The sequence below is a fragment of the Borostomias antarcticus genome (assembly GCF_949987555.1).
Source record: "Borostomias antarcticus genome assembly, chromosome: 30".
Classification (NCBI taxonomy): Eukaryota; Metazoa; Chordata; class Actinopteri; order Stomiiformes; family Stomiidae; genus Borostomias; species Borostomias antarcticus.
Window position 1 is genome coordinate 7501 of NC_140263.1, and position 27500 is coordinate 35000.

Here is a 27500-nt window from a genome sequence, read left to right on the forward strand (position 1 = left end):
TCTCCAGGGCTCAGTCTATCTCCAGGGCTCAGTCCATCTTCAGGGCTCAGTCTATCTCCAGGGCTCAGTCCATGTCCAGGGCTCAGTCTATCTCCAGGGCTCAGTCTATCTCCAGGGCTCAGTCCATCTCCAGGGCTCAGTCCATGCCCCTCCAAGCTGCCCCGACAGTAAAGGCACTCACACAGTTAAATAAATGATATTTCATTAATATAATAATAAATTTAATTAAAGGAGTAGTAAAGGGAAAATGCATGCAGGCCTAAGCCGGATGTGGACTGATGTGTGTCTGTGTGTACGTGTGTGTGTGCGTTAACTAAATACTACAACATCCACAGCTGACACGGGGGTATCTATCGAACTCAGGGTGGTCTGCGGGCGACAGTGGGGCATCCACTGGACCTGGTTAGAAGGTAGGAGGGAGAGAGAGAGAGAGGCACTAGGGAGAGGGAAGGCAGAAAACGGTTAGTAGCACGCTGAGTCATTGAAGCAAAACAGCTGTCAGAACAGAACAAGCCTGTTTCAGGGTAACCAGCTTCTGTACACTACTTGATATACATACAGTGCATAGCAGGATAAATACCAATGTATACAGAGGATTCACAGGTAGGTTTGAGGCTGCCTTTCTGTGTCTCAAGGTCCTGGCTAGTGATTGTAGGCTAGGTCGAAAAGGTACGTCTTAAGATCTCACTTGAAGACCTCCGTTGTTTCGGCCCTTCTTAGGCACTCCGGCAGGGTGTTCCAGAGGTTGGGGGCATAGAAACTAAAAGCTGCCTCTCCGTCTTTCTTGGTCCTGGCTTTTGGAACTGTTAAAAGTTCAGTACCTGAGGATCTGAGTGGTCTGTTGGGCATGAACCTAACAAGCATGTCTGAAATGTATTGTGGTGCGTGACTGTGGAGAGATTTATAGACTAGTAATAGTATTTTAAAGTCTATTCTAGAGTTGACAGGTAACCAGTGTAGTGATTTTAAGGCTGGTGTGATGTGTGACCTTCGTCTAGTCTTAGTGAGGACTCGTGCTGCAGCATTCTGTATCATTTGTAGCTTAGAGATTGCTTTCTTTGGTAGGCCTGATAGTAGAGCATTGCAGTAGTCCAGCCTGCTTGTGATGAAAGCATGCATTAGTCTTTCGGTGTCAGCCTGAGAGAGAAAGGGTTGCACCATGGCAATGTTCCTTAGGTGGTAAAAAGATGTCTTTGTAATATTCTTGATGTGGTTTTCGAAATTAAGTCAATGAAATACAATACAATGTATGCCAAGCACATCCACCATGCTGGTGCAGGACAAAATGACATCTGATAAAGTAAGGTTGAGGTCCGCACACAGCTACTCCACAGGGCTATTTATTAGGTAAAAGGTGACAACGTTTTGACCCATGTGGGTCTTCGTCAAGATCTGAGTCAAGTATGACACCTAGGTTTTTAGCCTGGCATTTGGTAATCACTTAGTAATCACTAGATCAAGGGTGTGGCCGCGGTTGTGGGTTGGCTCAGTGATATGTTGGGTAAAATCCAGGTTGATAAAGTCCCTGGCTTTCGAGTCCGCCTCAGTGTCCACGTGTATGTAGAAATCTCCAATGATGATAATCTTATTATAATTTGTATGGATGATGGACAAGAGTTCTGAAAATTCTGTAGAGAAGGCAGAGCATTGTTTGGGAGGCCTATACACGGTTACTGCCAGAACTGGGGGCTGGCATTTTAAGACAATAGCGTGGTATTCAAAAGAGGTAAATCATCAAAGGAGATGGTCCTGCAGCTGAGGGCATCTGTAGCTATGGTGGCTGTTCCTCCACCTTTTTCCCACTTCTGATAGATTGAAAAAAGCTGTAGTTAGGAGGAGAGGCTTCGATGAGGGCTGCTGGTCCATTTATATTTAGCCAGGTTTCAGTTAGGAACATACAGTCTAATTCACGTTCACATATAAGATCATTAATGAGAAAAGTTTTGCTTGGTAGGGACCTGACATTCAGAATCGCCATTGAAATAGCTTCTGGAGAAAAGGGCTGGTTCGCTTGACTAGTAGGCCTGGATGGTATATTCACTGGAACAGATATCAGGTTTTTTATATTAGATCCACCTGACTGTTTCATTATGGTAATAGGGGTGCGGTGGGAGATAATTCGCTGAATGGCATATTCAGGTGGGCAAAATTAGTTTATCGAAATATAAACGTCGCTATGCCAGGTCTCAGTGAGGGGCAGGGAGTCCAGGTCTATGGTGATGGAGCGCCGGTGAGATGGATCGATCTATCTATCTATCTATCTATCTATCTATCTATCTATCTATCTATCTATCTATCTATCTATCTATCTATCTATCTATCTATCTGTCTGTCTGTCTGTCTGTCTGTCTGTCTGTCTGTCTGTCTGTCTGTCTGTCTGTCTGTCTGTCTGTCTGTCTGTCTGTCTGGTCTGTCTATCTATCTATCTATCTATCTATCTATCTATCTATCTATCTATCTATCTATCTATCTATCTGTCTGTCTGTCTGTCTGTCTGTCTGTCTGTCTGTCTGTCTGTCTGTCTGTCTGTCTGTCTGTCTGTCTGTCTGTCTGTCTGTCTGTCTGTCTGTCTGTCGGTCTGTCTGGTCTGTCTATCTATCTATCTATCTATCTGTCTGTCTGTCTGTCTGTCTGTCTGTCTGTCTGTCTGTCTGTCTGTCTGTCTGTCTGTCTGTCTGTCTGTCTGCATCTATCCATCCATCCATCCCTCCCTCCCTCCCGGCTGCAGGAGCGAGTGATGATGCAGTGAGCTGTGCGGTGATGCTGGAGGTCCTCCATTCGCTGGCCAACCTGACCACGCCCCTGCGCCACGGCGTGGTCTTCCTGTTCAACGGAGCAGAGGAGAATGTGCTGCAGGTGAGAGAGGGGGAGGGAAGGAGGGAGAGGGGGAGGGAGAGAGATGGAGAGATGGAGGGAGAGAGATGGAGGGAGAGATGGGGAGATGGAGGGAGAGATGGAGGGAGAGAGATGGAGGGAGAGATGGGGAGATGGAGGGAGAGATGGAGAGGGGGAGGGAGAGAGATGGAGGGAGAGATGGAGAGGGGGAGGGAGAGAGATGGAGGGAGAGATGGAGAGATGGAGGGAGAGAGATGGAGGGAGAGATGGAGGGAGAGAGGGAGAGGGGGAGGGAGAGAGATGGAGGGAGAGATGGAGAGGGGGAGGGAGAGAGATGGAGGGAGAGATGGAGAGGGGGAGGGAGAGAGATGGAGGGAGAGAGATGGAGGGAGAGATGGAGAGATGGAGGGAGAGAGGGAGAGGGGGAGGGAGAGAGATGGAGGGAGAGATGGAGAGGGGGAGGGAGAGAGATGGAGGGAGAGATGGAGAGGGGGAGGGAGAGAGATGGAGGGAGAGATGGAGAGATGGAGGGAGAGAGATGGAGGGAGAGATGGAGAGGGGGAGGGAGAGAGATGGAGAGGGGGAGGGAGAGCGATGGAGGGAGAGATGGAGAGGGGGAGGGAGAGAGATGGAGGGAGAGATGGAGAGGGGGAGGGAGAGAGATGGAGGGAGAGATGGAGATGGAGAGGGGGAGGGAAGGAGGGAGAGATGGAGAGGGGGAGGGAGAGAGATGGAGGGAGAGATGGAGAGGGGGAGGGAGAGAGATGGAGGGAGATATTGAGAGAGGGAGGGAGAGAGATCGAGAGGGGGAGGGAGAGAGATGGAGGGAGAGATGGAGAGGGGGAGGGAGGGAGAAGGAGGGAGAGATGGAGAGGGGGAGGGAGGGAGAAGGAGGGAGAGATGGAGAGAGGGAGGGAGAGAGATGGACGGAGAGATGGAGAGAGGGAGGGAGAGATGGAGAGGGGGAGGGAGAGAGATGGAGGGAGAGATGGAGAGGGGGAGGGAGGGAGAAGGAGGGAGAGATGGAGAGGGGGAGGGAGGGAGAAGGAGGGAGAGAGGAAGGGAGAGAGATGGAGGGAGAGATGGAGAGGGGAAGGGAGGGAGAAGGAGGGAGAGATGGAGAGGGAGAAGGAGGGAGAAGGAGGGAGAGATGGAGAGGAGGAGGGAGAGAGATGGAGGGAGAGATGGAGAGGGGAAGGGAGGGAGAAGGAGGGAGAGATGGAGAGAGGGAGGGAGAGAGATGGAGGGAGAGATGGAGGGAGAAATGGAGAGGGGGAGGGAGAGATGGAGAGGAGGAGGGAGAGAGATGGAGGGAGAGATGGAGAGGGGAAGGGAGAGAGATGGAGGGAGAGATGGAGAGGGGAAGGGAGGGAGAAGGAGGGAGAGATGGAGAGAGGGAGGGAGAGAGATGGAGGGAGAGATGGAGAGAGGGAGGGAGAGAGATGGAGGGAGAGATGGAGAGATGGAGGGAGAGATGGAGAGGGGGAGGGAGAGAGAAGGAGGGAGAGATGGAGGGAGGAGGAGCCTCAGGGAGTATACAGAGAGTAAAGAGGCATGACCTGTGGGTATGCTAACCTTTACCCCCCACTAACCCTAACCCTATACAAATAAATCAGAAAACATTCTCTTCCCTCTTAAATCATTGGGATATGTTATATGTTCATTTGTATTTTAATATATATATATTTTATGTTGTTGTACCAATACATTGCTGAATGGCTTTCGAATATTCGGTCTTAAGAACTGTAGAATATTTCAAAATGATTTTGGTCAGTCATGCAGTTCTCTAACCCCAGGGACAACCCTACCCCTGTACTAACGCTAACCCTGTACTAACCCTGCCCCTGTACTAACCCTGCCCCTGTACTAACCCTGCCCCTGTACTAACCCTACCCCTGTACTAACCCTGCCCCTGTACTAACCCTGCCCCTGTACTAACCCTGCCCCTGTACTAACCCTGCCCCTGTACTAACCCTGCCCCTGTACTAACCCTACCCCTGTACTAACCCTGCCCCTGTACTAACCCTGCCCCTGTACTAACCCTGCCTCTGTACTAACCCTACCCCTGTACTAACCCTGCCCCTGTACTAACCCTGCCCCTGTACTAACCCTGCCTCTGTACTAACCCTACCCCTGTACTAACCCTAACCCTGTACTAACCCTGCCCCTGTACTAACCCTGCCCCTGTACTAACCCTGCCCCTGTACTAACCCTGCCCCTGTACTAACCCTGCCCCTGTACTAACCCTGCCCCTGTACTAACCCTACCCCTGTACTAACCCTGCCCCTGTACTAACCCTGCCCCTGTGCTAACCCTGCCCCTGTGCTAACCCTGCCCCTGTACTAACCCTGCCCCTGTACTAACCCTGCCCCTGTACTAACCCTGCCCCTGTACTAACCCTGCCCCTGTGCTAACCCTGCCCCTGTACTAACCCTGCCCCTGTACTAACCCTGCCCCTGTACTAACCCTGCCCCTGTACTAACCCTGCCCCTGTACTAACCCTGCCCCTGTACTAACCCTGCCCCTGTACTAACCCTGCCCCTGTGCTAACCCTGCCCCTGTACTAACCCTGCCCCTGTACTAACCCTGCCCCTGTACTAACCCTGCCCCTGTACTAACCCTGCCCCTGTACTAACCCTGCCTCTGTACTAACCCTACCCCTGTACTAACCCTGCCCCTGTACTAACCCTGCCCCTGTACTAACCCTGCCCCTGTGCTAACCCTGCCCCTGTACTAACCCTGCCCCTGTGCTAACGCTAACCCTGTACTAACCCTGCCCCTGTACTAACCCTGCCCCTGTGCTAACGCTACCCCTGTACTAACCCTGCCCCTGTACTAACCCTGCCCCTGTGCTAACCCTGCCCCTGTGCTAACCCTGCCCATGTGCTAACCCTGCCCCTGTACTAACCCTGCCCCTGTGCTAACCCTGCCCCTGTGCTAACCCTGCCCCTGTGCTAACCCTGCCCCTGTACTAACCCTGCCCCTGTACTAACCCTGCCCCTGTACTAACCCTGCCCCTGTACTAACCCTACCCCTGTACTAACCCTGCCCCTGTACTAACCCTGCCCCTGTACTAACCCTGCCCCTGTACTAACCCTGCCCCTGTACTAACCCTGCCCCTGTGCTAACCCTGCCCCTGTGCTAACCCTACCCCTGTACTAACCCTAACCCTGTACTAACCCTGCCCCTGTACTAATCCTGCCCATGTGCTAACGCTAACCCTGTATTAATCCTAACCCTGCGCTAACCCTAACCTTGTACTCTACTGCTTTCCTCCCTTCCTCCCCCCCCCCCCCCCAGGCCAGTCATGGCTTCATCACTCAGCACCCGTGGGCCCAGCAGATCAGAGCCTTCATCAACCTGGAGGCGGCCGGCGTGGGCGGCAAGGAGGTGGTCTTCCAGACAGGTAGGGGGCAGGGATGCATGTGTGTGTGAGAGTGTGTGTGCGTGTGTGCATGTGGTGTGCTTACGCGCACGCGTGTGTGTGTGTATGTGTGAGAGTGTGTGTGTGTTTGTGTGTGTGTGCTGAGCTGAGTCAGCAGCTGAACAAGCATCAGAGGCAGCCGGTTAAGTCCCTCAGGGCAGCAGAAACACCTTGCAACACACACACATACAGTACACACACACACACACACACACAACCTCAGCGGCAGCAGCACCGATGGCGCTAACAAGCTATCATGCTAAGCGGACTGACAGCTCCTCTAAACAACACCAGTGTGCTCTGCTCTCTGGCCCAGCCCAGCCCAGGCTAGGGGGTTCCACCCCTCCTCCACCTCTCTCATCCTCTCCACCCCTCCTCCACCTCTCTCATCCTCTCCACCCCTCCTCCACCTCTCTCATCCTCTCCACCCCTCCTCCACCTCTCTCATCCTCTCCACCCCTCCTCCACCTCTCTCATCCTCTCCACCCCTCCTCCACCTCTCTCATCCTCTCCACCCCTCCTCCACCTCTCTCATCCTCTCCACCCCTCCTCCACCTCTCTCATCCTCTCCACCCCTCCTCCACCTCTCTCATCCTCTCCACCCCTCCTCCACCTCTCTCATCCTCTCCACCCCTCCTCCACCTCTCTCATCCTCTCCACCACTCCTCCACCTCTCTCATCCTCTCCACCCCTCCTCCACCTCTCTCATCCTCTCCACCCCTCCTCCACCTCTCTCATCCTCTCCACCCCTCCTCCACCTCTCTCATCCTCTCCACCACTCCTCCACCTCTCTCATCCTCTCCACCACTCCTCCACCTCTCTCATCCTCTCCACCCCTCCTCCACCTCTCTCATCCTCTCCACCCCTCCTCCACTTCTCTCATCCTCTCCACCCCTCCTCCACCTCTCTCATCCTCTCCACCACTCCTCCACCTCTCTCATCCTCTCCACCCCTCCTCCACCTCTCTCATCCTCTCCACCCCTCCTCCACCTCTCTCATCCTCTCCACCCCTCCTCCACCTCTCTCATCCTCTCCACCACTCCTCCACCTCTCTCATCCTCTCCACCCCTCCTCCACCTCTCTCATCCTCTCCACCCCTCCTCCACCTCTCTCATCCTCTCCACCACTCCTCCACCTCTCTCATCCTCTCCACCCCTCCTCCACCTCTCTCATCCTCTCCACCCCTCCTCCACCTCTCTCATCCTCTCCACCCCTCCTCCACCTCTCTCATCCTCTCCACCACTCCTCCACCTCTCTCATCCTCTCCACCCCTCCTCCACCTCTCTCATCCTCTCCACCCCTCCTCCACCTCTCTCATCCTCTCCACCACTCCTTCACCTCTCTCATCCTCTCCACCCCTCCTCCACTTCTCTCATCCTCTCCACCCCTCCTCCACCTCTCTCATCCTCTCCACCCCTCCTCCACCTCTCTCATCCTCTCCACCCCTCCTCCACCTCTCTCATCCTCTCCACCCCTCCTCCACCTCTCTCATCCTCTCCACCCCTCCTCCACCTCTCTCATCCTCTCCACCCCCCCCCCCCCCCCCCCCAGGTCCAGAGAACCCGTGGTTGGTCCAGGCGTACGTCCACGCCGCCAAGCACCCGTTTGCCTCCGTGGTGGGGCAGGAGGTCTTCCAGAGTGGGGTCATCCCCTCCGACACCGACTTCCGCATCTACAGAGACTTCGGCAACATCCCAGGTAGGATGATCCTCAACCTACCAGCTGAGAGGGCGGCATTTAGCGTAGTCGTGATATTGATGTGTGTGTGTGCGTGTGTGTGTGTGTGTGTGTGTGTGTGTGTGTGTGTGTGTGTGTGTGTGTAGGTATAGACCTGGCCTTCATAGAGAACGGTTTCATCTACCACACCAAGTACGATACAGCAGACAGGATCCTGACAGACTCCATCCAGAGAGCAGGTGAGAGCAACACACACACACACACACACACACCCACACACACCCACACACACACACACACACACACACACACACACACACACACACACACACGCACACACTATTACACACTGCTGTTAGATTAGGGTCTACAGTATGAGCCTGAGGCATCATGGGAAGGGCACAGGGAGCTCCACGGTGAGGACACATAGGAGAATATGACCGCTGGAGGCGCCACGACAAATACGTTCAGAAGAACACCGTACCAACCAGCAGGGTGCGCTGTTCCACAATAACACGCCCTGGGGCACCAGGGAACTCAAAGCCTTAAAGGACAATGCTCGTTTTTGACAACCTGGACCTTATTTACGGCATATTATAAGACGTTTCACTCACCGAGATAACTTTGGTGTAATTCGGAGGCCTGTAGAAGAAATTTAAAATCCAGCGCGAGCCAAGTATATCCATGTAATGGCGGCGGACGGGGCACTGAGAATGCAGCTTCTAAAAATCTTTTTTCTGCCTCGAAACGGTTGTTTTCATCAATCTGTCTTTATGAATCGCTAGTTGTGCTACATAGAGCGAGGGCTTGTTGTGGTTTTTTACATGCCTCTGTAATATGATCTTTAGAAACGAAATAGCTTCCCCACTTGCTCCAGCACGCTGTGCGCATGCGTGTATGTATTTCATTTCTAAAGACGTTTGTGAAGATCATATTCATGAATCGTCAGCAATTTGGTGCAAATCGGATAATGTATGTAGGAGTTATGAGGACTTCCTGTTTCACCAATAGGTGGCGCTATAAGTATGACGCAATACTGACACATAGATGTGTTCAGGACAGAACCGTCATGAAGCGTGAGATATATCGGACAAATTGGATAATGTATGGAGGTGTTATGAGGACTTCGTGTTTTATGCCGAAATGTCAAACTTTGGCGGGGCGCCACGGCAAGGGTGTTTGGTGAAAACTCAATGTTTTTGATAACTTTTGATCACAAAGGTCTTAAGATGAAGCTGACTGAATATAAAGTTGATCGGATGAAATCTGTAGGAGGAGTTCGTTGAAGTACGAGGCATGGAAGTGGTCAAAACAAGGACAAAATGGCACATTAAAAGCAAAATGTCAGACTTCCTGTTGCATGTTGGGTATAGGTCCAAGAGACATTTTAGTGTGTCTCGATGAAGTACATATGCCCACCGAATTTCGTTCGCCTACATCAAACTGAAAGGTGAGGCTCGCCATTTTAAACTTCCCAGGGGGCGCTCTTGAGCCGTTTTGCCACGCCCATTTCCTTCACCCATGAATTATCAAATTTTTCACCGGGACTGACGTATATGCAAAGTTTCATCCGTTTTCATCGATGTTTAGGCCGCCAAAAAGGCATTTGTTTTGGAAGAAGGAGAAGGTAGAATAATAATCCTTCGAAATACAATAGGGCCTCGCACCGCCAGAGCTCGGGCCCTAATTAACGGGAACAAACTGGAAATGTATGGGAATTAACAGGCATAAATTCTGTTTTGCAGTTTATTACTGTTAATTCCAACGGGAAGTTTATGAATATTCCATAATTTTGCAACCCTCTGCTCAAGACCTGCTCCAACAGGCTGGGAGAATCCCTGCTGGCCCTCTTCAACCTGAGTCTGGTCTCAGAGCTCAAACATCAGGCCTGGTCCCAGTACCCAAGAAGAGACACCCCAGTATCTTAAATGACTACAGACCAGTAGTAAACATCTCATGTCATGAAGGCCCTGGAGGGGCTCGTCCTCCCTAGTAGGGGTTTCACAGACTAGTTGACTATCAGACTATCAAACCACTAGTCAACGCAGGTGCATCATTGTAGACTAATCATTTAATCCGAATCACAGGACGGATCCACAAATGAAAACAGAGATTTGAGTGAAATTGCTCCAAAATTGTATGTGTTTTTCCTTGGCGCATGCTTCACCCCTCTACCGAATTTCATGAAAATTGGTCTGGTAGTTTTTACGTAATCCTGCTTACCAACAGAATCACTTACTCACACACACACACACACACACACACACACACACACACTTACGCACCCCATTGCACACGCCACAGAACACATTCTGGGCAGAGAGTAATGACAGCTGCAGTCTTGGCTGCGGAGGTAAAATAGTCCCTGGGTGCTGATCTCAGATCCCCAGACAAGGCCTGAACCACCAGGAAGCAAAGAACCCGCTTGACCCAGATCAGCAGGAACTTCCTTCCTCGGTACACGGCTACAATTAAACAGTAGTATAGTAGTATAGTACACCAGTTAACCTGCTGCCTGGAAGACAGCATTACTACTCAGGCTGTAGAGACTGGGGGGTTGTATCTATACACGGGGAGGGGGGGGAGGGCAGGAGAAGGGAGGAAAGGAGAAGGGAGGAAAGGAGAAGGGAGGAGGGGAGAGATGGAGGGGAGAGGAGAGGTGTGTGCCAGGGTACGGCCTGGGTGTTCCTCTCAGTCCAAGTTTCATAATCACAGCTTATTAAACAGTTAGATTAAACACACACGTGCTTAGTTACGGTTCAAAGGCCACCGACTGCAGAAGGAGGAGAGAAGAGGAGGAGGAGGAGGAGGGGGAGGAGGAGGAGGAGGGCACTCGAGGAGGCTGACGGGCTGTATGGGATGCGTGTGTGTATACAGGCTTGTGTGTGTGTATGTGTGTGTGTGTGTGCGTGTGTGTGTGTGTGTGTATGCAGGCTTGTCTGTGTGTGTGTGTGTGTGTGTGTATACTGTACATGCTTGTGCATGTGTGTGTGTGGGTTGCTGTGTGTGTGTTTGTGGATGTCTGTGTGAGTGTGTGGGTTGCTGTGTGTGTGTTTGTGGATGTCTGTGTGTATTTTGTGTGTGTGTGTGTGTGTGTGTGTGTGAGAGCAGCAGACCAATCAACGTCACCTCCAGCTGCTTAGACTGAGAACTAGAACAGTGACTTCCTGAGTCATGCCAAGGAAGGTATAAAGACTTCCTGAGTCATGCCAAGGAAGGTATAAAGACTTCTTGAGTCATGCCAAGGAAGGTATAAAGACTTATTGAGTCATGCCAAGGAAGGTATAAAGACTTCCTGAGTCATGCTAAGGAAGGTATAAAGGCTTCCTGAGTCATGCCAAGGAAGGTATAAAGACTTCCTGAGTCATGCCAAGGAAGGTATAAAGACTTCCTGAGTCATGCCAAGGAAGGTATAAAGACTTCCTGAGTCATGCCAAGGAAGGTATAAAGACTTCCTGAGTCATGCCGAGGAAGGTATAAAGACTTCCTGAGTCATGCCAAGGAAGGTATAAAGACTTCCTGAGTCATGCCAAGGAAGGTATAAAGACTTCCTGAGTCATGCCAAGGAAGGTATAAAGACTTCTTGAGTCATGCCAAGGAAGGTATAAAGACTTCTTGAGTCATGCCAAGGAAGGTATAAAGACTTCCTGAGTCATGCCAAGGAAGGTATAAAGACTTCCTGAGTCATGCCAAGGAAGGTATAAAGGCTTCCTGAGTCATGCCAAGGAAGGTATAAAGACTTCCTGAGTCATGCCAAGGAAGGTATAAAGACTTCCTGAGTCATGCCAAGGAAGGTATAAAGACTTCCTGAGTCATGCCAAGGAAGGTATAAAGGCTTCCTGAGTCATGCCAAGGAAGGTATAAAGACTTCTTGAGTCATGCCAAGGAAGGTATAAAGGCTTCCTGAGTCATGCCAAGGAAGGTATAAAGACTTCCTGAGTCATGCCAAGGAAGGTATAAAGACTTCCTGAGTCATGCCAAGGAAGGTATAAAGACTTCCTGAGTCATGCCAAGGAAGGTATAAAGACTTCCTGAGTCATGCCAAGGAAGGTATAAAGACTTCCTGAGTCATGCCAAGGAAGGTATAAAGGCTTCCTGAGTCTTTCCAAGGAAGGTATAAAGACTTCCTGAGTCATGCCAAGGAAGGTATAAAGGCTTCCTGAGTCTTGCCAAGGAAGGTATAAAGGCTTCCTGAGTCATGCCATACATACACACACATAATTGGCAAATCAGCCCCACCTGGTGACAGAGGTATTGGCCCAGACATAAATAAAATTCAATAATTATATCAATATTGTATTCATCATCATCATCTTCATCCGCTTATCCAGGGTCGGGTCGCGGAGGCAGCAGCTCCAGCAGGGGGCCCCAGACATCCCTTTCCCTAGCAGCATCAACCAGCTCTGCCTGGGGAATCTTTAGCCGCTCACAGGCCAGTGCGGAGATGTAGTCCCGCCACCTAGTCCTGGGTCTACCCCGCGGCCTCCTCCCAGCCGGACACGCCTGGAACACCTCCCTAGGGAGGCGCCCAGGAGGCATCCTCACTAGATGCCCGAACCACCTCAACTGGCTCCTTTCGACGCAAAGGAGCAGCGGCTCTACTCCGAGTCTCTCCCGGATGACTGAACTTCTCACCCGATCTCTCAGGGAGACCCCAGCCACCCTCCGGAGAAAACTCATTTCGGCCGCTTGTATCCGTGATCTCGTTCTTTCGGTCATGACCCATCCTTCATGACCATAGGTGAGGGTGGGGACGAAGATAGACCGGTAGATCGAGAGCTTTGCCTTTTGGCTCAGCTCTCTTTTCGTCACAACAGTGTGGTAAAGCGACTGCAGAACCGCACCAGCTGCTCCGATTCTCCGGCCAAACTCCCTCTCCATGGTTCCCTCACTCGTGAACAAGACCCCCAGATACTTGAACTCCTTCACTTGGGGTAAGGACTCATTTCCTACTCGGAGCGGACAGGCCACCGGTTTCCTGCTGAGAACCATGGCCTCAGATTTAGAAGTGCTTATTCTCATCCCAGCCGCTTCACACTCAGTTGCGAACCTATCCAGAGAGTGCTGGAGGTCGCAGGCAGCTGATGCCATCAGGACCACATCATCTGCAAAAAGCAGTGACGTGATCCCCAGCTCACCGAACTGCAAACCCACCTCCCCCCGGCTACGCCTCGATATCCTGTCCATGAAAATCACAAACAGGATTGGTGACAAAGCGCAGCCCTGGCGGAGGCCAACACCCACCGGAAAGGAAGACGACTTACTGCCGAGGACCCGGACACAGCTCTCGCTCTGGGTGTACAGGGATTGGATGGCTCTAAGTAGGGACCCCCTCACCCCATACTCCCGCATAACCCTCCACAAGACCTCTCGGGGGACCCGGTCGTAAGCCTTCTCCAAGTCCACAAAACACATGTAGACAGGTTGGGCAAACTCCCAAGCCCCCTCCAAGATCCTTGCGAGAGTGAAGAGCTGGTCGGTAGTTCCACGACCAGGACGAAATCCGCATTGTTCCTCTTCGATCTGAGGTTCGACTATCGGCCGGACCCTCCTTTCCAGCACCTTGGAGTAAACTTTCCCTGGGAGGCTGAGTAATGTGATGCCTCTATAATTCGCACACACCCTCTGGTCCCCTTTTTTGAATATTGGGACCACCACCCCAGTCTGCCACTCCTTCGGCACTGACCCAGACTTCCACGCAATGTTACAGAGGCGTGTCAACCAAGACAGCCCCTCTACACCCAGCGCCTTCAGCATTTCTGGACGGATCTCATCAGTCCCTGGGGCTCTGCCACTGTGGAGTTGTTTGACTACCTCAGTGACCTCCTCCAAGGACATTGACGACCCCCCATCATCTTCCGGCTCTGCCTCGATCGTAGAGGGTGGATTAGTCGGGTTCAGGAGTTCCTCAAAGTGCTCCTTCCAACGCTCAACAACCTCCTCAGTTGAGGTCAGCAGTGTCCCCTCCTTGCTGTATACAGCTTGGATGGTCCCCCGCTTTCCCTTCCTGAGGTGTCTGATGGTCTTCCAGAAACACTTTGGTGCCGACCGAAAGTCCTTCTCCATGGTTTCTCCGAACTCCTCCCACACCCGCTGCTTTGCCTTGGTCACGGCCGAAGCCGCAGCCCTCCGGGCCAGTCGATACCCTGCAACTGTTTCTGGGGTCTCCCGGGCTAACATAACCCGGAAGGCCTCCTTCTTCAGTCGGACGGCTTCCCTCACCACCGCTGTCCACCACGGTGTCCGAGGGTTACCGCCCCTTGAGGTACCTATGGCCCTCAGGCCACAGCTCCCAGCCGCAGCTTCAGCAATGGAGGCTTTGAACACCGACCACTCATGCTCGATGTCCCCAACCTCCACAGGGATGCCTGAGAAGCTCCGCCGGAGGTGGCAATTGAAATCTCTCCGGACAGGCTCTTCCTCCAGACGTTCCCAGTTCACCCTCACTACACGCTTGGGTTTTCCAGGTCTGTCCAGAAGTTTCCCCCGCCATCGAAACCAGCTCACCACCAGGTGGTGATCAGTGGACAGCTCTGCCCCTCTCTTTACCCGAGTGTCCAAAACGCATGGCCTCAGATCAGATGATACGATAACGAAATCGATCATCGACCTTCGGCCTAAGGTGTTCTGATGCCAGGTGTACTTGTGGGCATCCTTGTGTTCGAACATGGTGTTTGTTATGGCCAAACCGTGACTAGCACAGAAGTCCAACAACAAAACACCACTCGGGTTCAGATCGTGGTGGCCATGCCTCCCAATCACGCCCCTCCAAGTTTCTCCATCATTGCCTACGTGTGCATTGAAGTCCCCCAGTAGGACACTGGAGTCCCCTGCAGGAGCCCCCAAAAGGACTCCACTCAGGGTCTGCAGGAAGGCTGAGTACTCTGAACTGCTGTTCGGTGCATAAGCACAAACCACAGTCAGGGTCCCCCCCCCCACAGTCCTAAGGCGCAGGGAGGCGACCCTCTCGTCCACTGGGGTGAACTCCAGCACAGAGGCGCTCAGCTGGGGGCTAGCTAGTATAGCCACACCTGCCTTACGCCTCATACCGTGAGCAACTCCGGAGAAGAACAGGGTCCAACCCCTATCCAGGAGTTTGGTTCCGGCGCCGGTGCTGTGCGTGGAGGTTAGCCCCACCAGGTGTAATTGGTATCGCTCCACCTCCCTCACAAGCTCCGGCTCCTTCCCCCCCAGCGAGGTCACGTTCCATGTCCCCAGAGCCAGCCTTTGCCGCCCGGGTCCGGTCCGTCGGTGTCCCCCGCCTTCACCGCCACCTAGTTGGCAGCGCACCCGACCCCGACAATTCCTCCCGCGGGTGGTGGGTCCACGGGACGATGGAGGAGGAGATGGTGCTTCCACGTTGCTTATTCGGGCTGGGCCCGGCCGGGCTCTGTGGTAAGCCCGGCCACCAGGCGCTCGCATGCGGGCCCTCCGTCTGGGCCTGGCTCCAGACGAGGGCCCCGGGCTTCCTCCGGGCCGGGTCTCTCTTCCTTTAGGTTGTTTTTTCATCAGGGTTTTTGCCTGTAACCCCAGGTAGGGGGGCTAGGGGGTACTACCACTTGCCCAAGGTGGACCCCCAGACTAGTGGAGGGAAGGAGGCGTCTTACTTCTCCATTCTAGTTTTGCAACTAGCCACTGCCGCAATATTGTATTATTAACCTATATGTCACAGTCTAATGATCACTTTCAATAGAAAAAAGCAGTAGAAAAATATAGTATAAAAATTAGAAACATCTCATAATACTTCTGTAGAATGCAGTTATTTGTAATCCAATTATTTTCAATAGCAAGAGTCCCCACACTTACTTTAAAATATAGATGAAACATTTTTAGTTATTACTCTCACCAAGATGACCCACATCTCAGTAGGAAAGCAGAATTATAGCAAAAAAAACATTATTGTAGCAAACACTACATTATATCACTAGTTATCCTCACAGCATACTGTACAGTACTGTATATACTGGTCTATATTGGTCTGTACATGGTACCCATATTATGATGCACCACCCTGAACAAGCTTTACTAACTGCTAGAGCGACAATCTCTTCTAGGGTAAAGATTCATCCGTTACCTGTCTGTGACCTGACCTTTTGCTCCTCGCCTTGCTCTTATGTCCTGCTTCCTGTCCCCCGGCAGGTGACAACATCCTGGCTGTCCTGAAGCACCTGATGATGTCGGAGGAGCTGGCCGACTCTTCCCAGTACCGGCACGGCAACATGGTGTTCTTCGACCTGCTGGGCATGGTGGTGGTGGCGTACCCGGCCCGCGTGGGCGCCATCCTCAACTACATGACGGCCACGGCCACCTTCCTGTACCTGGGGAAAAAGGCCGCGCTGCCCGCCAACGCCGGTGAGGAACGCACGCCGGAGCTGTCGCGCCAAAATGTGTCCCGTCGCCAAATACTGCGATAGGGTGATGAAATGGTCACCGCTAGTTGCAATCAAGGGTGCAAACTGCACACAGTTGGCAAATTTTGGGGCGTGTTTGCCCGGGCATTTCATTAGAGCAAAAATATTTGGTGGATATTGTGCTAAACTGGAGCAGATTGCCGTTGCATTTGCTGTGCAAAATATCCAGCTATTAGCAGGAGCAATCCATTCTTTGTGGATTTGGGACAAAGTATTTATGCAGTTTTGGAAATCACAAAATCAAACATTACACAGCATGACCTCCAGCCAGAGCTAGCACTAGCGCTAGCGATGCTTTAGAGAGATTGTGGGAGTCCCAAACTGAATAAATAAAACAATCTCACCTGCATGCGTGTGTGTGTGTGTGTGTGTGTGTGTGTGTGTGTGTGTGTTTTTGTGTGTGTGTGTGAGAGTGTGTGTGTGTATGTGTGTGTGTATGAGTGTGTGTGTGTGTGTATGTGTGTGTATATGTGTATGTATGTGTGTGTGTGTGTGTGTGCGTGTGCGTGTGCGAGTGTGTGTGTGTGTGTGCGTGTATGTGCGTGTGTGTGTGTGCGTGTGCGAGTGCGTGTGTGTGTGTGCGTGTATGTGCGTGTGTGTGTGTGCGTGTGTGTGAGTGTGCGTGTGCGTGTGTGTGTGTGTGTGCGTGTGTGTGCGCGTGTGTGTGTGTGTGCGTCCCAGGAGGCCGGTACATACGGGAGCTAGCCTACGGCTCGTGCCTGGTGGTCCTGAGCTGGCTGGTGACGCTGCTGGCGGTCCTGATCGTGGCCCTGCTGGTGACGCTGATGGGCCGGGCCATGTTCTGGTACAGCCACTTCTACTCCTGCATCTGCCTGTACGGGTCGGCGGCCTGCGGGAAGATGCTGCTGATCCACACCCTCGCCAAGAACCTGTATTATGGGGTGAGTCTGGGTCCCATCTCCCCAGAGGACAGGTGACGGTCAGGGTCAGAGGTCAGATGGAGTCAAACGGGTGGTCATAAGGATGTGAAGAAGGTCATCCTGGTCAAAAGTGTAATGCTACTACCTCACACACACACACACATACACACACACACACACGCACACACTTGAGTGAGTTAAAACTACAAGTTAAACTGAGAGGTCATAAGGACATGATGGTTATCCTGGTTGGGAAACCAGTCAGCTGTCATTATAGGAATCAAGAGGGTTGAAAAAGGAAGTTGTAATTTCCATCTTTAGATGTACAGTACTACTACTGTATTCTACTCTACATATGTTGGCTTTCAAAGTTTCTAGTTTCTAGTGTTAAGCCTTATGAACGCCTACAAAGAAGGACTTCAAACGCGCATCTGTATCCACAGTACCAGGCACTAACTTGGGAGCTGATGTTGATTGAAGGTCTATTGCTCCAACAGGGCGAATATGATTAACGTGTGTGTGTGTGTGTGTGTGTGAGTGAGTAGGCTTGCGCAAATTAGTGCACTCTCGCAACAAAAATAAGAAAAGTTCAATAGCCTACAGCCTCCTCTCTAAGAAGTTGGTCTGCGTCTGAAGCTTCACACTCCTCCCTGCTCCCCTTCGGTCAGGGTTAGTGTCAACAACTCTAGCAGTTACCCATGGCCCTCTTGGAGAGTTGGCATCTGCTACTGATACAATGTCCCCCTTTTCAAAGTTCTGGTTCTGTTCCATTTCTGATGCTCCTGCATGAGCGGAAGGTATTCTTTTACCCATCTGGACCAGAACCGGTCTGATATGTACTGTACTTGGCGCTTACACCGTCTGACATACATGTCCTCTTGGTTATAAATTCCAGGTGGGAGCATGGGCTCCACCTTGAATAACAGCAGGTGGTTTGAGGTCAGCGGTCCAAGTAATTTGGGTCATCTGATACAGCGGTCAAGCGATGTCTATTATGGTAAATGGTAAATGGACTACATTTATATAGCGCTTTTATCCAAGCGCTTTACAATGGCCTCTCATTCACCCATTCACACACACATTCACACACCAATGGCGGCAGCTGCCGTGCAAGGTGCTAACCTGCTCATTGGGAGCAATTTGGGGTTCAGTGTCTTGCCCAAGGACACTTCGACATGTGGACAGGAGGAGGCGGGATTCGAACCGCCGACCCTACAATCATTGGACGACCCGCTCTACCACTGAGCCACAGCCGCCCCATAATAAGGATTGCTTCCACCTCGCACATGACAGTGAGAAGACTCTCATCACCCAATGTTTGCTGTTTTGTGACAGAAAGCAAAATCCTTTTCACTATTTGAATCAATCTCTCCCATACGCCTCCATGATGAGCAGCGGCAGGGGGGTTAAAGGTCCATTTCACACCTTTCTGTTGCATGACTTGGTTGATCTTCTCTTGATTCCATTCTTCAAGTGCTTTTTTCAATTCTCTCTCAGCAGAGATAAAATGGGTCCCATTGCCTGATCTCAATTCATTTACTTGTTCTCGTCTACAAAGGAAACATCTAAAAGCATTAATGCATGAATCTGTATCAAGCGAATGAGCCACTTCCAGATGTATTGCAGGCTGGCCAAACACGTGAAGATGACTCCATATCGTTTCACTGTTCCTGCCTTGTTTGACCTCAATGGGCCCAAAGTAGTCAACTCCGATGTTAGTAAATGGTGGCAGATCAGGAGTGATCATTTCTCTTGGCAAATCTGCCATTTTCTGCTCACCAACAGTACCACTTAGGCATCTACACAGCACACAGTCTGGACAGTGCATTGAGGTTCAGACGGTTGACAATTTGAAACATTAAACAAGCATTATGGTAGACGTTGAACTCGGGAAGTCTTAGAAGCCCATAACGATGGAATAAAGAGCGGCAGAGCCCGTATGACTTTCTTTTGTAAAGACACATTTTTGAAGGTGGCTGGGGAAGGTATTGCCCCATATGACATTACAGTAATTCAAGTGTGGTTCAAAGAGGGTTTTGTACAAGGTGAGAAGAGCAGATAGAGGAAGAAGATGCCTGAGCTTGAAAAACAAACCAACATACTTGGACAGTTTCTTTATCAGATGGTCAATGTGGCATTTAAAATGTACGAATTCATCGATGAGGACCCCCATGAATTTTGTGGACTTTACTCTTTTTTTTATCTCCTGCCCGTTTATTTTAATATGTAGATGTTTGGTATTCATTTGATTTTTGTTTGAGCGAAATAAAATACAATTTGTTTTGCTTATATTAAAGGAGTAGTAAAGAGAAAATCATGTTTACATGAAACATCAGACTTTCTCAAAAGTGCTAGTTTTGTCAACTTTTTGATCTGAACCATTGTATATGATCATAAGTAACCTTAAAACAGGGCTAAACATGATTTTCCCTTTACTACTCCCTTTAGTGATAGTTTATTACATTCAAACCAGGTGTCTACTTTAATTTACTCTGTATTTGCTGTATCCTGTGGATAATTATCCACACATTGTTTTTCTGGAAGGCCTCAGCTTTCATACCATGGGAGGCATAGTGTTGTCTCCACTGCTTAATGTCAGTTGATTCTCTGATGACTCCTATGCGGTTAGCAACGAATGTATGGTACCTTTTTGTGTCGTTTTTATGTATTTTAAGACAGAAGTGCTGTCTGTCCAGAACAATGACTCCACTAGCGGGATTTATAGTTCTGTCTTCAACAGTTCCTCTACCTTTACTGCTAACAAAGCTGAAGTCAATTCAAGCCTTGGAATCATAGTTTTCTTCAAGGGTGCTACTCTTGCTTTACTAAACAGGAATGGCAGGTGAACCTCATTTCCAGTGTTGGTCAATCGTAGATAGGTTACAACCCCATAACCTGTCTCGCTTGCATCACAGAAATTGTGAAGTTGAGCGGATTAAATCTTTCCAAAATCCTTTGGTTTGATGCATCGATCAGTTTTATAGATCTCCATTTGTTGAAGTCCGTTGAGCCATCTTGCAAGATATACTTTGGAAAACCTATGGGGTCATACACAGAAGACACAATGGACAACATTCCTCTTCTTGTGAAAGTCAGATTTTTCAAGGTTACATAAAACCTAGAGGAATCATCTTCTGTGCTCGATTCAACCCCCCAAGGGCTCTTTCCACAGGTAAGCATTCTTTGTCCAGATCAAGGTCTTTGACCTCTTTGTTAGTCGAAACCCTCCCTTGGTGCAGAGAGATGTTAAGTCATTATATAGATCTATGGCTTGAGCTTCAGTTGGCACAGATTTGTGACTTAAGCAGTCATCCACACACAAATTGTGTAGGACTGTCTACAGTTTTCTTTGAATACTGCTCACTGTTGACGATGTTGCGCCAAACAAATGCACAGTCACCCTATACTCTCTCAAATCCTGCTTGATATCGGCATCAGGCCACCACAGAAACCGCAAGAAGTTTGAATCATCTGTGTTTATTCTGACATACATTCCTTCTGTCTGCCATCATTGCAACTGACTCTTGGCAAAAACAAGGGAGGACTCCCAGCAAGGTATTCGTGAAGTTTGTTCCTTGTATTAGTTCTTTGTTTAATAAGGTACCTTGAAACTGCGCAGAGCAATCGAATACAACCCGTAACTTGTGCTTCTTTTGATGCCGTACGCCATAATGAGGCCAATACCACACCTTCCCATCTTCTTGTACCAGCTGGTCTTGTGGCACCAATTCTGCATGCCCTTTTCTTATGACATCGTCGAGGAAGTCTCTGTACTTTTGGTGAAAGCCTGTGTTTTTGAGGAACTTTCTTTTTAAGCTTAGAGCTCTTTGCTCTATTAGCTCTCGATTGGTTGGCATAGAGCGGTCTTCTTTTTTGAATGGGAGTTTCAGTTAGTAATGTCCATCTTTTCTTTGGACTGAAGCAGACATGATGTGCATGAATTGCTTGTCTTCCATGGACATTTCAGCCTTTTGTTCATACACCTTAGGGAAGTCATGATTAAAGTTTTGTTTTACAAGGTCATCCAAATTCACCACGGCAATTCGATGGCTGTGAACCTGTTGGAGTTGATCTTCAGTGCTGCTACAGTTATTCAAAAGTCCATTGATCACCCATCCTAGTCTGGTTTTAACAGCATAAGGACTGCTATTTTCACTGTTGTACCTTCCATGGTTCCATGGTCTTAGGCACATTAAATCCAATCAGAAGTCCAATTTCAATATCAATATGGATCAATTCAACCTCCTTTAGGTAATCCCATTCCTTCAAGTCTTCTGAGGGAATTTTCTCCTTCGAAACAGGTATTTCGTCTTGGGTGTATACTGCTGGCAGTTCAATAAAATAATCTCCTTCCAGATTTGACACTTCAAGGCCAGATATTCTCTCTACAGTCTATGAATTAAAATCTTACTTGGTTAAGTTTAGATTTCAAGAACACGCTGAGTGGTCGGTCAAGCTGGGTTCAAACAGAGACAATAGGTTTATTCTGATGTTACGTTTTGCAAAGCGGACTCTGAACGGAGATGTGTTTTCCACGAACAGAGTTGTGAATGAGACGAGGGAGTGTAATGTTATAACGTGGGAAAGAAAGTGACGTCAGTTTCAGGACGAACAGGACAGAAAAACACAGAAACAAATGGTGGTTTTCTATGAGAACAGACTTAAAGATAGTTTCACAGAAGTTGTAAAATAATTAACTGAAGAAGAACAGTCAGATAGGAAAACAGAAAGGAACAAATGGTGTGGGTAACACATTAGTGAGACTGAAATTTCATTAACAGGTCACAATCTTCTCCTGCCCAAGGGTTTTCAATAAGATTCTTGTTTTCCTTCCTGTAGCACAAAAGGTGTCAGTAACGCCTGGATCCAAAAAAGCGTAAGGTTGGACACAGTTGTTCAACAGTTTAACTTGAACAGGAACAATGGCTAAAGGTTGGTTGTCACCGGCCCCGTTATAGCCTGGTTTCTCTAAAACAACCAGTGAGCTGCTCACTGCTGGTGCTTTGTCTGCACTTGCACCTTCCTTATTCTTTTCTTCTGATTTCTTTTTTATCAATGTGCAACATGGTGGGGTGATTCAATGAGCAGAGCTTGCAACTCAGTCTCTTTCTACAGTCGTTACTCAAATGACCTTTAATGCACCCAAAGCAGATTCCATTAGCTTTGAAGAATTCAACTTTCTCTTCACGCTTCTTACTTATTAGTTCTTTACAAGCTTCAGTTGCATGGTCTTTTTTGCCGTACAGGCATGTCTTGGTTGTTGAGTTGTACTTGGATCTGGTTCCTCTGTTGTCACCATAGTGAAACTACTCTTGGCTGCTGAGCCCAACTTCATTCTGGGAAATTCCATCTATTCCTCTTTTGAGTGACCTCTTGGATATTCCCAAACAATGGGTCATGTGACATGTTTGACATGTTTGCTTGTCTTTCAATGTAACTGACCAATTTCATAAGCTTGACTGTTTCGTTGGTGTGCTCATAATGCTCATAATCCACCCTTCTCCATTTCTCTTTCAATTTGGATGGAAGTTTTGAGACAAACATTTGCATGGGTGATGCGTTGTCCATATCAGTCAATGTCCATCATGGCGTTGCCACAACTGCGCATGAATAATGCATACTCCTTAAAGGCTGCTCGATCTTCTGACTTGAGCACGGGCTAATTCAATGCCTTTTTCTGATAAGCTGTAGCAGTGAGGATATTGTTCCCAAAGTTTCAACACTCGCTTTGCTTTGCTGTAGCCCTTCTCAGGTTCCATATGCAGACAACTTCTTACAAGTATCTTTGGCTGACCCTCAGTGTACTGATCCAAAAACAACAATCTGTCAAGGACATTATTAGTTTTGTCTTCAAAGCAGTGCTCAAAGGTTTGAATGAAAGCCATCTACTGCAGGGGGGTTCCTTTAAAAACAGGAATCTCTCTTGAGGGGAAAGTTGAAAGCCGTTGTTCCTTAATTAGCATTTCTATGATTTCATTCTGCTTCTGCATTATTTTCAAGAGATCCATATCTGAGCGTGTCTTGTCTTGACCAGGCTGGTCATGATGGGGTACTGGTCCTTGACCAGGCTTGTCATGATGGAGTACTGGTCCTTGACCAGGCTTGTCATGATGGGGTACTGGTCCTGGACCAGGCTTGTCATGATGGGGTACTGGTCCTTGACCAGGCTTGTCATGATGGGGTACTGGTCCTGGACCAGGCTGGTCATGATGGGGTACTGGTCCATGACCAGGCGTGTCATGATGGGGTACTGGTCCTGGACCAGGCTTGTCATGATGGGATACTGGTCCATGACCAGGCGTGTCATGATGGGGTACTGGTCCTGGACCAGGCTTGTCATGATGGGGTACTGGTCCTGGACCAGGCTTGTCATGATGGGGTACTGGTCCTGGACCAGGCTGGTCATGATGGGGTACTGGTCCTGGACCAGGCTTGTCATGATGGGGTACTGGTCCTGGACCAGGCTTGTCATGATGGGGTACTGGTCCTGGACCAGGCTGGTCATGATGGGGTACTGGTCCTGGACCAGGCTGGTCATGATGGGGTACTGGTCCTTTCTGTAACTTGGTCTTTGAGGGTTTGGCTTGTACATGCAGCTGCTGACCACAGGAGGCACTTAACTGGAGTGTAGGTCGACGTGCAGCAATGGCTGTCCCTTTTGCCACCATAAGATACAAATCCATCTTTATCGTCATCATCATCACAATCATCATCATCATCATCATCATAATCATCTCCACCATCATCATCCTCCTCCACCTTGTCATCACAAGTCATAGTGTAATGTTGTTTTGCAGTATTCTCCTTTTGCTTTGAATCTTGCTTTGAATACACACTGCTCCTTCCATCCATCTCATCACGAACTTTGATCTTTGCATTTGCACCAGCCAGTTGAGTTTCAAGGGTCAATACTTTTTTTTGAGCCTGTATTTCTGCCCTTTTCCGAGTCAAGTCAGCTTCTTCTCTTTCAAGGGCAAGTGTCTTCTTAAGACCTTTTCTTTGAACAAGGAGTGCAGCTCTTTCAGCTTCAGCTTTACGTCTAAAGGACGAGGCTGTGGAAGATCTGCTTACGCTGTTCTCATTAGCTTTGCTTATTATTCCTGCAGAGGCAGCGGATGTATGCTCTTTAGCTTTCTCTGTAGTTTTCTGGTCGGATGTATGCTCTTTAGCTTTAGTAGTTTTCTGGTCTTGTGCAAGTGTTGTTGCTTCTTGTATCTATTTATGGACTGTATTTTTAAATTCATGGAACTGAGCAACCTTTGGTAAATACCACAGTGTATGATCATCTTCTCTTGTCTCTTCTGGAAGTAAGTCATGAATTGAACATTGTACTAAATTCATCAAGGCGTTCATTAAAGGAAACATATACCTGTAGAATAATCTCAAAATTACCATACTCCACCATAAGATATTCAATTTGATTCCTTTTCATAGTCATCTGTTTTGATCTAGCAGTTCTTGTTGTTTGCTCTAAGTGGTTAATTTTAGCTTGAGACCCTTTTCGGTCAATTTGGGCACTCTTTTTGCTGGTTTCTCTGGCTTATTTGCATTTAATTCTTCTTCTTCAATAACCTTATCATGCTCCGCTGGCTTAGTCTTACTTCCGCCATTGGCTTCAAGCACATTTGCATGCAACTCTTCATCTTCAAAACTTTTATCAGCATCTCCATCTTTGAACGACATTTCGTGTCATCAACAATTCAAACAAACAAACAAAGGGCTGTAGCTGAGGCTACTTTTTACCGGCAGTAAAGGCATTCGTTGTTCGGGACATCAAACATAGGGTTTCATTCGTTCAACAACTGCCACATCAACAAGCCCATATCAAAGCCAAAGGATTAATTTTTTTTCTCTTCTTTTTACTCCTGGTGAATTATCTTTGATCAACATAATAACATGTTGGTTAGGAAATTCCACTGGTGCTCAGACAATGTCAAGATAAGCCTGTTTAGAGCGTACTGTACTCCTCTCTACACTGCTCCCTTGTGGATAAAGTTTAAAAAGGCTAGCATCCATAAGCTTAAGGTTGCCTATAATGACTGCATGCGTATATTGCTTAAAAAGCCAAGGTGGTATAGTGCAAGTGAACTGTTTTGTAGTGCAGGCGTCAATACGTTTCATGCCCTGTTGAGGAATCTGATGTACAAATTTATATGCCGACTGAATGGTTCTCAGAATTCCATTATTGTGCTGCTGTCAAATCCTGTTTTTAGTGCGGTGAGATACCAGTCACCTATGTGGAAACACTGGTATTGTTGCCTTTTTTAATTTTTGTTGTATGTGTTTTGTAATGGACCATGAGTCTGCATAATAAAAGTTGATTGATTGATTGATTGATAAGATACGTTGTTAGGCTACAGATCCACGTCATGTCCAACTAGCATCGTTTCCATGACGGTGTGCCTTCAGATTGATTTTCAACTTTTGGTTTTGGCTTTCAAAGTTTCTAGTTTCTAGTGTTAAGCCTTATGAACACCTTCAAAGACGGACTTTGAACACGCATCTGTATCCACAGTACCAGGCACTAACTTGGGGTTGATGTTGATAGAAGGTCTATTTCTCCCGCAGGGTGAATATGATTGAGTAACGTATGTGTGTGTGTTTGTGTGTGCGAATGAGTGCACTCTCGCAACAAAAATAAGAAAGGTTCAATAGCCTACATGCGTCAAAATGTTGACTCAAAAAAGTTAAATATTAAAACAAATATAAATCAAACAAACAATTTAGGCTATACCGCATTGCTTGCGAGCGATGGCTCATTCTTGCGGCCTCGCGTTTTTGCGGTTGAAATCAATTTCCTCACGGCGTCCTCATGTCACACACCGGTGCCTGATTCTATGAATGTGATGGACAGGCCGTGATTGCGTCACCAACTCATCAAACTACGACGACTTGTAGTTCTACAAAAAACAACAAAAATGGCTCCTACACTCCAGTTCTAGTTACTGTATAAGGCTCTGAACTCTTACCTAAATCCTCTCTCTCTCCTCTCCTATCGCCCCCTCCGTCCTCTCCCCCTCTCTCCCTCGCTCTCCCCCACCTCTTGTCTCTCTCTCTCCCCACCTTTCCCTTTCTCTTTGTGTCCTCTCTTTATATCCCTCTCTCTCTATCTCTTTCCCCCCTCTCTCTATCTCTTTCCCCCCTCTCTCTATCTCTTTCCCCCCTCTCTCTATCTCTTTATATCCCCCCTCTCTCTATCTCTTTCCCCCCTCTCTCTTTCTCTTTCCCCCCTCTCTCTATCTCTCTCCCCCCTCTCTCTATCTCTTTCCCCCCTCTCTCTATCTCTTTTCTCCATCTCTTTCTTTCCCCTTTGCCCTCCTAGTTCACCATAGCAACCCCTCCCTCCCTCACAGATCTGTGAACAACACTGGCCTCATTCAGGGGATAGAAACACCACTACCATCCATCTACACACACACACACACACACACACACACACACACACACACACACACACACACTCACACACACACACACACGCACACACACACACACACACACACACACACACACACACAGTAAACCAGACCATTAACACTATCACTGCGTCTGCACTCACTGAACTCTCTCCTGAGAGGAATATTTACACACACACACACACACACACACACACACACACACACACACTCAGAGACGGGGTACTGTACATCTCGTTAGGAGGCTGGGAACAGGAGAGGCTTTCTGACTGCAGCTCACTGAGCATGAACAAAGACCCCGCACTCACACACACACACACACACACACACACACACACACACACACACTCACACACACTCACACACAGACGCACACACACTCACACACACACATACACTCACGCACACTCAGACACAGACGCACACACACACACTCATGAAACACATGAAAACACCATGAATGCACAGACTCACATCATACGTACACACACACACACACACACACACACACACACACACACACACACACACCCTGGCCCCAGTCTCAGCCTCCAGCAGAGTGGCTAGAGGATCCAACTAACCAGCGAAGCAAAATACCAGTCTCTCTCCCTCTTTCTCCTTCTCTGTCTCTCCCTCCCTCTCCCCCTTTCTCTCTCTCCCTCTCTCTTCCTCCCTCTCCCTCCCTCTCTCCCTTTCTCTCTCTCCCTCTCTCTTTCTCCCTCTCTCTCCCTCTCCCCCATTCTCTCTCTCCCTCTCTCTTTCTCCCTCTCTCTCCCTCTCCCCCTTTCTCTCTCTCCCTCTCTCTTTCTCCCTCTCTCTCCCTCTCTCCCCCTTTCTTTCTCTCCCTCTCTCTTTC

At 49.0% G+C, this 27500-nt stretch overlaps 1 protein-coding gene across 1 annotated transcript in view; it reads left to right on the top strand.

Moving 5' to 3' along the window:
* The first annotated feature begins 2731 nt into the window (after positions 1–2731).
* The window catches only part of ermp1 (endoplasmic reticulum metallopeptidase 1), a 60332-nt gene continuing 35563 nt past the window's right edge, over positions 2732–27500 (top strand). The window contains exons 1-6 of the mRNA XM_084460220.1: positions 2732–2856; positions 6136–6241; positions 7811–7957; positions 8083–8175; positions 16076–16288; positions 17029–17249. Coding sequence (XP_084316346.1) covers positions 2761–2856; positions 6136–6241; positions 7811–7957; positions 8083–8175; positions 16076–16288; positions 17029–17249 — 876 coding nt within the window. The 5' untranslated portion in view covers positions 2732–2760. The remainder of the gene's footprint in view (positions 2857–6135; positions 6242–7810; positions 7958–8082; positions 8176–16075; positions 16289–17028; positions 17250–27500) is intronic.